Source organism: Gossypium arboreum, chromosome 8 (genome assembly GCF_025698485.1).
Source record: "Gossypium arboreum isolate Shixiya-1 chromosome 8, ASM2569848v2, whole genome shotgun sequence".
Taxonomy (NCBI): domain Eukaryota; kingdom Viridiplantae; phylum Streptophyta; class Magnoliopsida; order Malvales; family Malvaceae; genus Gossypium; species Gossypium arboreum.
In genome coordinates this window covers 2276119-2290250 of record NC_069077.1, presented here as the reverse complement: position 1 = coordinate 2290250, position 14132 = coordinate 2276119, and the positions used below count along the sequence as shown (strand labels likewise).

Sequence of the window (14132 nt, the reverse complement as noted above, 5' to 3'; positions counted from 1 at the left end):
AAGCAATTAATAAATAATATTATATTAAATTTATAATAATAATTTTATTATTAAATTTAGATTCACTTCACAGTGGTATAAATGAAAAAAGATTACTATGTTTGAAAAATAAATTTAGATAAAAAAAGTTTATTCAATAATCAAATTCAATCTCCAATAATCAAAGCCTCAGCCCAACTGCAGTAGTTTTATGTTTATAATATATTATTTTTATATATATTATGTAATTTATATTATATAAAAATTAAAAGGTAATACCGGAGTGTTTATTATTAAAATAAAATAAAATAGTCCAACGCTACAATCAATAAAGTAAAGACTGAAAGCGGTTTCCTATCTTCAACAGAGTTTCGGCTATTGGTATTCCACCAAAATCTCCTCCAATATTATCAGCAAAAAACCAGGAGAGTGTGGCTTTCCATATAACACAACATTAGCCACAGGTCAGTAACATCAGAAGATAGATTATCAAAGGGGGTCAATTCATCGTCTATCTTCCTCTATTGCCGCCAACATAAAAAATTAAATATGCTATACTATAATCTAAATATTAAAAAAAATACTAAGTTGTTTTATAGGTATATGAGTTTTGGGTTTATTATTGTGATGGTTTATTTCTCCTTAGTTTGAGGGAGATTTATACATTATGGTTTGATTTTTTATACTTTTTACAGAGGATAGCTGTACATTTAGGTTGGGCATTGTGTAGTCATGCAACATGTGATCACAGTCAACTATTATTTCTTTATTGGCTGAATAGGCTTTTTAGGTGGTGGTACTTGCTCTGGCTGTTCCTCGAACAATGAATTTTTCTGAAGTAGATCTATGTATTGCGGCTCCTCTCTCGGAACTAAAGCTCTGCTCGCTATACGTAACGTCTTCTTAAATTTAGGGTTTGACTCAATCAGGTCACTCTTGCTTTAAGTCATACATTACAAGACAAAATAGTTAAGTTAATAAAAGAAAAACAAATTGCAAATAAATAGCAAAAATAAAAATGTCGTATCTATACTTTTTGAATTCACTATTTATCCCAACTAGCATACAAAATTTTATGACTAAATCAATTTAACATCGAAATCTCCTTGATAACAACAACTAACAACTTGATTGCGTCTTGGCGTGTATGCTCCAGGGCTTAGAATAATGCAATTATATATATATAAATACTTGCTGTGTTTATAAGTATATAAATCAAATTGTAATACAAAGAATTTTACAACAATGTACTGAAAGTATTCCAAAAAATGTACCAAAAAGATTTCTATCTAAATTGAATTAACAGTAAATATAAATATTGAGTTAATTCTAAGCAGCTACTACTCTATTGGTCATATTATGGCTAAATGCTAAAATTGAAGTTTCAACGCAAAAAAACTAAATTTTATAAATAACAAAATTTCTAAATTAACAAGCAAAGATTGATTAATGTCAATAGTTGCAATTAATCTAAAGTTAGAGATATTTACCAATTAATTAATAATTAATCTAATAAATATCTTTTGACTCGTAGTAGTCTATTTATTTTTCGACCTGATGAAACTAAACTAAGCGAAATTAAATTAATACTCTGAGTCTCATCTACCTAAGGCTCTTTGGAAAATTTTAGCCCCTCGAGCTTCAATGTCGTGACATTACAGGTCTATTGTCACGACTTAACAGCTAATTTAATAAAACTTCTGAGACTAATGTTGAACGTGGCGACATTGATGCGCTTTGCTGTCAACTTCCATCTTCGGACTATTATCTCGGATGTTGCGATTTTGTAAGCCAATCTTGCCACTTAGGGACCAGTGAGCTTGGTCTTGCTGATGTTGGTTGAAAATTCGTTATTCTTTCTAGATCAGTGACGATTTTCAGGTTGTCGAGTCACATACCATCTGTTTGTCTTTATTCCCATGTGATATATCTCACCGGGGATGGCTTTTGCTTTTGTTTCTGTTTCGGGAATCTCCACATTTAGGGATATTAACTTACGTTAATTGAAGTTGCTGCCCTAGAAATGCCAAGTGCTCACTTTTCGTTATTGTCTAGTTTAAATATATAAATTAAGAAAACTAGTTCTCCATCGAAAGACCCGATTTCAGGTCATATATCCCTACACAAGCACCACCCGACCAAGGGGGGACAGGGAAAGCTAAAGGCCCAGGCCAAAGTTCATTTTATTTATTTATTTATTTTTCTCCATAAAAAAAATGGAAGCAGACGAGATAGCAGAGGAGCTGCAAAACATTGAGTTTGAGATTCATGATGTTGAAGGTGATATAATTTATCAATTTTCATGATTAAATTATTTTATATACCTTTGTTTGTGGAATTATATGGATGAGCGTGTTGCTTAATTGAGTAATTTCAATAATGCTTTAGAACAAATACGGGAGTTAATTAAGAAGCAAGAGAAGTTGTACGAGAGACGGTCGGAACTGCAAGTTTTACTGGAAACATGTCCTATAGATGTCAAAGTTGGCTCCGCTCCGACCAACGTACAAGCGGAAGATTGGTCAAGGTCATTTGACTGGGATTCTCAAGCCGAAGATATTAGGTTCAATGTTTTCGGCATATCTTCGTATCGTCCAAATCAACGAGAGGTAGGTTGCTTGATTCCATTATGTTTGATCACCCCTTTTATCGTTCTTTTTCTTTTGGGACATGATAATGGTATGAAGGTTAAAAATGTGATTTAGTTACTAATTAAAATAAGGGTTTTGTAGATCATAAATGCAGTGATGAGTGGAAGAGATGTTCTGGTGATAATGGCTGCAGGTGGTGGCAAAAGCCTTTGCTACCAGCTCCCTGCCATACTTCGTCAAGGAATTGCTCTTGTTGTTAGTCCTTTGCTCTCTTTAATACAGGATCAGGTCATTCTTTTTCCTTCTTTTAGTTATTATGAATATCTGATACTACATTATTTGGGTTTTCTTTTTCTTTCCCTTCAAAATATTGACTGCAAGTATTAATAACGATTCAGGTAATGGGTTTGGTTGCCTCAGGCATTCCAGCACATATGCTCACATCCACCACAAGTAAGGAAGATGAGAAGTTCATATACAAGGCCCTCGAGAAAGGTGAAGAAGACCTAAAATTATTATATGTCACACCTGAGAAAGTATCCAAAAGCAAGAGATTTATGTCTAAGCTTGAAAAATGCCATCATGCTGGTCGCCTCTCTCTTATTTCCATCGATGTTAGTCTTCCTTTTCTCTACATATTCTTTTCTTGTCATTTTGATGTGTATATCTTTGCTCCTTTGATCCTTTTGCTTATTTTAATTTCTTATTCTTTTTAAACATTTCATATCTTTTAAGCATGCATGGTTCCTTTTTACCAATATTGTTATGATTTTAGTTTTAAATATTTTATGCTGTGAGGGCTACTAAAATTGGTTGTTTACTTGTTTCTTCTAGATCCATACCTTTATCTTTTATATAAGAATCGGAAGTAGCTGGAGGTTATGATATGAACTAATACGAACATTTTACTATGCCTGGGTTTTTATATGTTAAAATGCATTACACAATCTAGGTTCGATACATATACTTTGTACATGTTCTTCTTTCAAAACGTGTTGAACTACTGGTTATACATAGTAAACATAATTATTTGATAGAAAGCTGCAAGTGTCAAGCAACTCCAACATTATGAATCCTCAGGCTAGACTGTTGATAACAATATGCATGCATGCATGTATGTATCATTATTATTTTGTGTAGGTGATTTATGTTTAAATTAATAGTTTGCATGACCCAATGTTACTTTTATGTTGGTTATTTTGCAGGAGGCTCATTGTTGTAGTCAGTGGGGTCACGATTTTCGCCCTGACTACAAAAATCTTGGCATACTAAAAACTCAGTTTCCAAATGTTCCTGTAGTGGCTTTAACAGTATGTAGTTCCTTGCCCCTTAACATTCACACGCATTTGTATATTTGCTGTTTGCATAGCTGCAATTTTTTGGCTAAATATATGACCTTACTTTTTAAACATATTTTGCAGGCAACTGCCACAATGAAAGTCCAAAATGATCTGATTGAGATGCTGCATATTCCAAAATGCGTAAAGTTTGTCAGCACTGTCAACCGGCCAAATCTTTTTTATATGGTAATTGGAACAATTATTAGTAATGGCCATTTCGTTGTTAAGAGTTTATGTAGGAACTATGTTATTAGATAAAGGAATTTTCTTAAATTGCAGGTCCGAGAGAAGTCATCTGTTGGAAAGATTGTTGTTGATGAAATAGCTAAATACATAAAGGAATCCTATCCAAATAAGGAATCTGGCATAGTTTATTGCTTTTCCAGAAAGGAATGTGAGCAGGTATGAGCTTTTTTACACCGGAGGTGCCTCACACAACCCTGTACCCATAAAAGAACATTTCATGTCTTGAAATGTTTGCTATTGCTGTCCTCTATCTAGGGGCATCATAATTGGAGGTTGTTTGTTGACTTGATTATTGTTTACAGTTGATAGTTCTACTCCTAGGAAGAGAAGTTATGCACTTAGTTTAGTTCCAAGTCCACATTATGGAGAGATGCATAGAAGCACTAACCTTTATGTTGTTAATAAATGCTCTCAGAATCATGCCATACCATCATATTCACCAATATATTATTCATGATCATTTACTACCTGTTAGCATGTTATTTGCCTTGTCATATTGCATCCTCAGGCATCTTAAGGATCCATTTTAATTCAGTCTTTTATAATGTCTGGACTATGTTCAGATGTTCTAGCTGTGTTGCAAGTTAAAACAGTAAATTGATCTGTTGGTTGTCAAGCTATTAAGTCTTACTTATAGGGTGTCAGTATCTAATTTCTAGATTTATAGTGAGTACATAGGTATGTATTATATATTCCTTTCACTCTATCAAGAGCTGTAGGTTGCAAGTGAGTTATGTGAGAGGGGAATATCTGCTGATTATTACCATGCTGACATGGATGTAAATGCTCGTGAGAAAGTTCACATGCGGTAATCTCAACTGTCCTAACTTCTAATAGTGATCCTTTATGCTCAAATTATCTAATGCTCAGAGTGAACTTTTATTTTTCTTACCTTACTAGATTTGCACCACATACTTGGAAGTGACTAATCACTGCAGTATGAATTATATAATTCGTCTTTTCTATATTTTTTTCAATTAAAGGGTGTGACACGTTTGGGATTACGTAATTGGTTTATGTTTGATCCACTGGTGAATAAATAAATTATCATAGGATGACACATTATTTCTAAAACTAGAAGTAGTCAGGTGTTAGAAATTATGTTTTAATAACTTTATTTAGGTTTAATTAAATTTTAATTAAAAAAATTATTTCAGTCATCAAATGTGAAGATCCTGAAATGGCCGAGTATTCTTCACCTTTGTTCCTAGAGGTCATGCTCTCTTCCTCCAACTACATTGCAGAACATATCAATAACTTCAAACCAAACCTGCTAGAAATTGATTGAATTTAGGTACTTGTTACTAAACCTAGAAAATACCAATTATACCATAAAGCCTACCATGTAGAAAAGAAGTACCAATGAATGTAAAGTAACCAAAGAATCTTAATTAGCCTAAACAATGTAAAGATTACAATCGGACCCATAAAATATAAAGTAACTTAAATTTCAAAACTAGCATATTTTTATTTTCTGTCAGCCTCTTACTCGTGTTTCATGATGTAGATGGAGCAAAAACAAATTGCAGATCATTGTTGGTACAGTAAGTTTACCATCAGCCCTTTTTAGATATCTTGTCGGTTCTCTGTTTTCAGTTGTTATACCTTCACTTTTATGCAGGTTGCATTTGGAATGGGAATCAACAAACCTGATGGTAAGTATGATTAGGGAAAAAGATACTACTTACTGGAGAAAGAAAGTTGTATTGAATCAGGCATTCTAATGTGGATTGAAATGGTCATGTAGCCTGCAGAAGTTAGCTTTTATAGTTTATACGTGTACTCCTTATATGGCAATTACCTTTATAGTTTTCTGGCAATCCCCCTGCTAAAGCATCCCGAGTTATATATCTTGGCAGTCTCCATATTTTATAGATGAAGTTGGTAGCCATATACATTGGAAGATAAACTAGTAGGCACTTAGAAAAGCATTTTTTGTCATTCCTTTTTCTTATTTTCCTTTTCTCTCTAATTTCTAGCCAGCAAGCTTCCTACTAGGTGTATGCTACTCAATATAATTTTTACCTGTTTCTGTTATATCTAACACTTGTTTAGTGTTTGATATTGTAACTGTTTGTAGTCAGGTTTGTCATCCATCATAGCTTGAGTAAATCAATGGAAACATATTACCAGGTTTTTGGCCTTCCCTTTGTAAACTTTTTCCTTCATACATTCTCTTTTTCTCTGACTTACTTTGCTACAGGAAAGTGGCCGAGCTGGAAGAGATGGACTCCCCTCTGAGTGTCTACTCTTTTTCAGGTCGGCTGACATGCCTAGACAGGTAACTTTTTGGCTTTTTTTATTATTAAAAAAAGCTGTCATGTTTGCTTCGGACTTGTGTTAATTGTGATCTTTGTTTTAACAGAGCTCCATGGTCTTCCATGAAAACTCTGGATTGCAGAACCTTTATGACATAGTACAATATTGTCAGGTATAATCATCTGTCTTTTAACTCTGCCGTGTATATATATATACACATTAGGAAGTTTGTCTGCCAGAATGAGTTTAATAATCAGACAATTGATTTAGTTTTACTCTTTGCACCTTATTTGTTGTACTGCTGGTTAATTTTTAACCTTTAGCTATCTGTGATAGAATGGGGAGAAGTAAAATGAAACGAAGACCCTTTTAAGATGAAAAAGAACAAATGTAGGATTTTTTTTTCTTCTTAAAAGTTGGTTCAATGACTCCTACAAATCCTTATGCTTTGTAGACGTTAGAAGAGGGAAGAGACAGCAATATTACAATCTCTTTCACACAAGCCCATATGCTTAGGATGGAAAAGATAGCAATATTACGATTTCTTTCACACATTAAGTTTGGTAACTCCTACTATAAATCCTTACGCTTTTAGGGTTTAGAAGAACCACTGGTTAATTTCTATCATTGGGTTCTTTGGCTGCCATTAGTTGTTCACCAGTTTTTGTTTAAGAATCGGTACTTATTGCATTTGGATTTGACTACGTTACTAGTGTCTGCATGTGCTAGATCCTTTATTTCAAGAGAGCTACTAAGTATTACATTTTCTTCTTTTTGTAGTCTAAAAGACAATGTCGCCGAAGTGCCTTTTTCCGGCATTTTGCTGAGCCATTGCAAGAGTGCAATGGTATTTTTCTTTTACTTTGTATTACTTTTACGCCAGTTTTGGTCAATATAATCATAATTTCATATTATGTTAGGGATGTGTGACAGCTGTGCATTCTCAAGTGAGATTAAAGAAGTGGATGCTTCAGGTATGTTTATTTGACTTCTATTCATTCAAGTTACTTTTTCGTATCTAAATTTTATCCTTTAAGTAATATTCTCTTCACCTTTCTTTTCAACTCAATTATATGTATGACACCTTCTGCTTTTCTTGCTTGGCCATCTCATTTTGCTTTTCTCCTCTTCCTTTAATTACATTTTGTTGCTAAACTTTCATTCTGTGGTGTGAGGTATTTGTATTCCCTACACAAGTCAAAATTTATGTCTTGCCTATTACAGGGTGAAAAGCAAATACATTTTATTGAGCAAAATAACGTGTTTTTTTTACTTAGTTTTTTTCTAGAAGAAGACTGTCTTTATATTAGCTTCTTGAACAGAGTGTTGATTTCCTATACTTTTCTACTCCAGGAGTTGGGCTACTGATGTTATTATAATTCCTTAGTTAGCCAGACACACAGCGATATAGTTTAAAATGCAATTGAACTTTTCATTTGACAAAATTTAATGGAAATGAGACGCGGTCTCTTTACAGATGTCAATTATCATTTGATTTTAACTTTAGGTGCTTGGATTTTTCTCTTTCTTCTACAGCTGCCCCCCTTTCCCCTCCTTTTTTTATTATAGATGTGTTTTGCTTGGAAAAGAAATAAACAAAGAATAGGGGGAAGTGAAAAAATCTGCGAAAATCTCACCTAGGGTTTCATTTGCAATCGCACCTAAGACATTTGGTTCAAACACCCTCAGAAAGGTGCTGAAAGTGTTCCATATGTTCAACTCAGTTTGTAAAATATTTGTTGTATTGGGGATTATATGTTGCATTTTTTATTTGGTTTGGAAAAATAAGTGGTATTTTGCTTCATATGATCATTTTTTTGCAGGTCATTCAAAACTTTTGATTTCTCTGGTGCGTGAGATGCAAGAGAAAGATCAAAGAGTGACAATGTTGCAATTGGTGGACAGAGTGAAAAATAAGCAAAAGCAACTAGGTTCATCCATCTCTTCTTATACTACATCTAATAAGTTTGGTTAGGATAAATCTATATTCCATTGTAGATGTCAATATAGACTTGCATTTCTATTGTATAATTTCTACACTGCTTTGAAGTTTTTTGTTTTCTATCTTGTAAGGTGTAAGAGGAGCAAAAAGATGATTTTTCTATATGTGAGTGGAGGGCATAACATTCATTGGGGTGAAGTATAAACATGAAATTATAACCTCTAGATGGTGGTGGGCATGTATTCCTGTTGGTTGGTGCATGAAAATAATGCCACTCTTAAGAAACACATATCTTGTATTTCGTGTTTAATAAAAAGTCAGAAAGCCTGACTTGTTTGTGGCTATTCATATGGGCAAATTATGCCTCCCAAGAGTACCCTCAAAATTAGTTGAGCTAAGAATATTTAATCACGTGGGCTTTGCTATTGGAACTCCTTATTGGTGGTGTTTGGGATGTATGTCTAATGTCATATTCAACATGTGAGCTACATAAATCTGTTTCTCTGTATGAAAGATAAATATCATATTTCTTTTGTTCTCTTTCATTCATTGTCGTTAAGGTAACCTAAGTTCTTGACTGTTCCCATTTATTGTAGCAACATAATTATATCCATTTTTTTATGAATTTACCAGATTTTGAACTAAAGAGGGAAGAGATGGAACAGCTTGTAGTACAGCTTATACTAGATCGTGTTTTGGTAAGAGTCGCTTATTTTGTGGACCATGAATCTAGCGTAACTTGTGATTATTTATTTAATCTGACTGCACCATATAAACTTGATTAGTTATTTATAGAAAATACTTCGCTGCTGAAATGGTTCATTTCTATGAGTTAAATGCTCGAGGTGTGCTGAATTACATTAAGAAATCATGTGCTATATGACTTAAATGTAAACTACTGTACCTTTGAATTTGTGCAAAATGAATGGTGTAAGAGCAGTGGTTATTTCAGTAACTGGAGTTCATCATGGCTTAAAACCCTCAAGAGGGTATTTAAAGGAATATTTACTTCAGTAGAAGTTATATTGCTCCCTATAATCTGAAATTTTCGGGCATACACCTGTTCGCTTCATTTTTATCTAATTTCTAGTATGAAATGGCCCATCTTCATGTTCTAGTTATTGGGAGAATAAGGAATAAGACAAGAACATATATTAAACAAACGCATTGTTATTAGGAAGAAAATCTGCTGATTGCCACCGTGATTAATAGTTATTGATCAGATAGTTCTAGATATAGGGGATTTTTCCATTAGGGTGCTGCAGTGATTCTGGATGTTAAGATCTTGCTTTTAAATGTAATGTTGTGATCTTCGTCTGTTTTCACATCTCTATGCTGCTTTTCAATCATGCAGAAGGAAGAATTTCAGCATACAGCCTATGCTACAAATTCTTATGTTACAGTAGGACCAAGAGCAAACCAAGTTTTGCAAGGTGTGTGCATCTGTTCTATAATACATGCTAGTTATTGAAAGTATGTTGGGTTGGCATGGTTGATTTACACTTGAGCCTGCAGGGAAAAAAATCATTAAGATGGATGTCACTAGCACATCGAAGGATGTGGATGGCTATAGGAAATCCAGTAAACATGGTGTCACATCGGGATTGGAGTTCAAGCTAGATGAGCTGAGGAAGGAACTCGCTTCTCATGACAAGGAAATATTCCCTCATTCTGTGTTGTCAGGCCAACAGATCAGCAGCATAAGCGCCCATTTACCAAATTCAATTGAAGAGGCAAGTCCAAAACTTTCTCAACTCTTTTCTTGTGTATTTATCCTATGCTTAACAATTGGTAGGACAAAACTCTTGTTTGCTACCATGCAAAGGAATTTTACCGCTCATCCTTGAGTTCCATCTATTATAAGGACTGGATCAGATTAGTCCTAATTTAACCTCTGGTTTTATTAAAAAGAATCAAATAAGGCCAAACTATAATAGAGTTAACATTTACTATTTTAAAACATGAAAATTATTTTTCATTTTCAGTAAAAGATTTCATTTTACAGAACCATAAAAGCTTTCAAAATATTAAATTTGTTAAATAGTAAAAGTTAACTCTGTTAAAATTTGGCTTTATTTTATTCATTTTAATAGAACTAGGATTAAATTGATCTGGTTCCTATAATAGAGTAACCTGCCAAATACTTTCACCATTTTCATTCTATTATTTTTGTGTCTCAAGAGAAAGAGAATACATAACTCGTATGTTTGCACGTGTGTTTATATATATATATACATATTGTTTCTTGCAGTTGGAAAAGATTATTGGAAAGTTGAAGACAGAGAAGTATGGGGGGAGAATTCTTGAAGAAGTAAAAAAGTATGGTAATGCAGAGCATCCAAATAATGAAGTGTTGAATGAAGAAGAAAGCAGTGAAATAAGACCTCCTAGAAAGAAGCTGAAGAAGGCCAACAAACAAGTTATTATGGTTGACAGCAGCAATGATGAATCTGATTGATATTTTCCTTATGCTTCTTTCCACACTACCCCTAGACCTACATCTATCCTTTGGCTTCACCATAGTTTTCCAGGCATTTCAGGGCTGTTACCAAACATTTTGGAACTTGAAGTTTCTACTGATAGAAGGGAATATAGCTAAGCTTTTGCTAATTGGAACTCCTCTTAGATTTGTTCTTGTCATGTCATTTACTATGTTATCTTCTCCATTGTGACTAACTTTTTACCTGAGACAATGCTTCGGGTTTTTCTTCAATGTAAAAGAAACAGAAACAGAGATATTTAAAAAAAAGAAATTAAAACATCCTTTTTCCCTTATATAAATTATATTTGTTGTATGTAACTTGTAAATTTTGTCTAACATATCATTCAACATGTGATTGATTTGAATTTTTGTTCAATAATGTCTTAACATATATATATTTTAAAGAGACAGATTGACTTCACTCATTCTGTAACTTTTGTGTTTGATATGATATTTAATGTGTGTTTCGTATGCTTGATTTCTATCACTTTTTTTTTTAAAAAAATTTATGTTGAAATATAACTCATCATTTATCAAAATTTCCTTCTTTAACGAATCTTGACATAGATTTTAGCCTCATTATCCAAGGGCTCCTTGTATTCATCCTTGAGTTCAATCCACGTCCCCTAATAAGACATCCTCAGGCAAATATGCTGCAAAGCAAAAGTACCAGAAATAGGTAGAATACGATATATGTACACACATGCATACACAATTACAACAATCATAATCTGGACCTTTGCCACATGCCCTGCAAATATAGATGCATACATATTCCACACGTTATTATATCATTATCATTGTTTCGAAAATTAAGGGTAACATTATGCTTTCCTAACTAACATTTATTGACATTAACAATCAATTATCCAGATTAAATGGCACAATTGCATTTTTAGTGTTTGTTATAAAATAATAATTCAATTCAATTTTTTAAGCCCTTACTAAATGACAGAAAATTAATAATTTAATTTAAACAATTTTAACACAATTTTTAATTTTGACCCCTAATTTTTTAAAATTTCATTTCAATCTCAAGTTTTAGAACAACTAAACTATGGTATATTTTAATCAATAAAATATAATTCACCGTGGCAGACTGCACATGAATATGTATGGAGGGAAACAAATCAAATTGCTAAAACTTTGTGCAATTGTAATGCAATCTTCTGTTTCTGTAATTCAAACTCTTTCATCTACATATATCAAGTGTTAACCAAATCTCTCAACTCTTCGACGCCGTAATTCTTCCAAAGAAAGATCACGAGAACGGCGAGATACTTGCCGCGAAAACCCACCGCTCTCGCTGCTTTGACTTGTTCCACACATCTCACAATTACTTAACCAATCAGAATTATCATATGTACAAGCTTGGCATCTCCATGTACCAGATAAGCTTCTTCTCTCACCCCCACCAACAGTTCCCTGGCCTAAGATTCTTCGTCTCCTTAATCGGAATGTGTTCCTTATAAATCTCACAGGCCACCTTAACAGACTGGTGAGCTCTCTGATTATTGTAGTCAATGGGTTCGGACCAGAATACGAACCCTTCAATTTCAAATAGAGAATCCCAGCAAGTATACCACCAAGGTGACCAAGAAACGAGACACGAGGGACAAACATTTGGATAAGAATCAATTCAGCCCATGCCGCATAACGAGCTGGTACGATAAGTCCATGCACATTAGTGAAGTTTTCTGAATGAGAGTTGAGGATGACTTTCATGGCAAACAGGAGACCCGAAAATCCAACGGCGTATTCAGAGTAATAAGGTCTCCCGTAATCAAAGAAGACAAGTAGGGATTTGGCTAATAGCAGGCTGATACCTTGTGACAAACCAAGCAGCGCAACAACCATAGACGCAAACTCGGTGCTCCCCATTGAAGTTTCCAATTGGATCCCCTTCCATAAGAGGGACATCATATTGTAGACCAGGTGAGATTCATCGACATGGTAGAATACTGACAGGAAGAAGCGTTTCATATCTTTGTTCTGCATATTAAAAACATGACAACAGATTACTTGCTAAGAAATCGGGTTACTTTGGAATATTCAAGTGCCTAAGATACCTAAATTCGCAAAACTATGGATTTTGAAGCTAAAACGAGGCATCAGCTTTGAACAATTGGTAAAACACAAGAAAAAAGAAAGGATACTTATGAAGTAGATTCAAACCATTCTATGCCAAGGGATTAATTATAAATCTTAAACCATTTTTAAAAGGAACAAGGCTCACTGACATTCAAAGAACCCTCTCAATGGCTATGCTTTCAAAGGGTTTCTTCCATTATTTTTTTTTTCTTTTCTTACCATTTTCGGGATTTACCTTCAGTGAACTCTCTCAATGTCTACAAAGATGATGAATTTTATTGTCAAAATCATTTGATTTGCATTAATGCCTTAATTTTTTTTCCTTTTCAAATCATTCGATCTAGTTGATAGTATATCAATGTTGCAACACACAATTTCGCAAGGAAGAAAACTAATTTACTGAGCATCGATATACTTGAGAATTGATTACAATTCGTAAATTAGGTAAATAATTTCCTATAATTTTCAGATTTTTCATATTTCTGATTGATCAATCTACGGTTTCTCTCAAAGATTTCCTAAATCTTTATATGTTTCTCCAGATTCATAATCTTTCTTACTTGATTATTGATTTCTCCTTAGGCGTTAAGAAATCACGCACTGTAAAGCGTACCTTGAGAATAAGATGAGGATTGAACCAAACCTCATCAACAAAAGGGAGGAGAGAATCTAGGAATGAAGGCCTGAGATAAATGAGAGTGTTGGAGGCGAGAAGACCGGCGGTGACCGGCGGCTTCCACGGCAGCCGGTAATATTCGTTGACGGCGTGAAGAGCCAACAACGGCAGCATTCCACGAGACACCGCCCGTCTCCTCCATCTTCCGCTGTCCATCGGCTACGGTTTTTGTCTGCAATTTTCACTTTGTGAATCAACAAAAAAAAAACATTCAATGAAAGATTAAAAGAAAGAGAAGCTTTCTTGCTATATATGGTTAGCATTGCCTTTTCCAGACTCTTCCTTCAGTTTCTATTTGTAAAATTTTCTCTTTACGTTTGTTTAATTTTAGAGTAAATCAGGTCTAATATCATATTTTTGTCACTCAATTTTAAAAAATTATAATATAATCATTAAATTATTTAAAACTTTAATTTAAATAATTAAACTATGCAAATATTTTTATTCAAGTCTTAATTTAGTTCTTTTCGATTTTTCATCTACCATACTTTATATTGATTTGATTCTTTTCCGATTCTTATAATAT

At 33.7% G+C, this 14132-nt stretch overlaps 2 protein-coding genes across 2 annotated transcripts; one reads left to right on the top strand and one right to left on the bottom strand.

The window, feature by feature from the left end:
- The first annotated feature begins 1530 nt into the window (after window positions 1-1530).
- LOC108467464 (ATP-dependent DNA helicase Q-like 2) lies at window positions 1531-11138 on the top strand. Its single transcript, XM_017768079.2, has 20 exons — window positions 1531-2259; window positions 2368-2588; window positions 2712-2858; window positions 2969-3184; window positions 3776-3880; window positions 3992-4096; window positions 4190-4312; window positions 4876-4964; window positions 5664-5700; window positions 5778-5811; window positions 6237-6289; window positions 6360-6437; window positions 6522-6587; window positions 7196-7262; window positions 7336-7389; window positions 8239-8346; window positions 8991-9055; window positions 9712-9790; window positions 9873-10090; window positions 10609-11138. Exons 1-20 carry the CDS (start codon window positions 2196-2198, stop codon window positions 10813-10815), a joined length of 2136 nt encoding a protein of 711 aa, XP_017623568.1. The 5' UTR covers window positions 1531-2195; the 3' UTR covers window positions 10816-11138.
- A 740-nt stretch (window positions 11139-11878) lies between these two features.
- LOC108470227 (rhomboid-like protein 14, mitochondrial) lies at window positions 11879-13941 on the bottom strand. The gene is made up of 2 exons (XM_017771506.2): window positions 13544-13941; window positions 11879-12831 (listed from the first exon to the last, which is right to left on the bottom strand). The coding sequence occupies exons 1-2, from the start codon at window positions 13760-13762 to the stop codon at window positions 12052-12054; spliced, it is 999 nt and encodes a 332-aa protein (XP_017626995.1). The 5' UTR covers window positions 13763-13941; the 3' UTR covers window positions 11879-12051.
- Window positions 13942-14132: the final 191 nt, after the last annotated feature.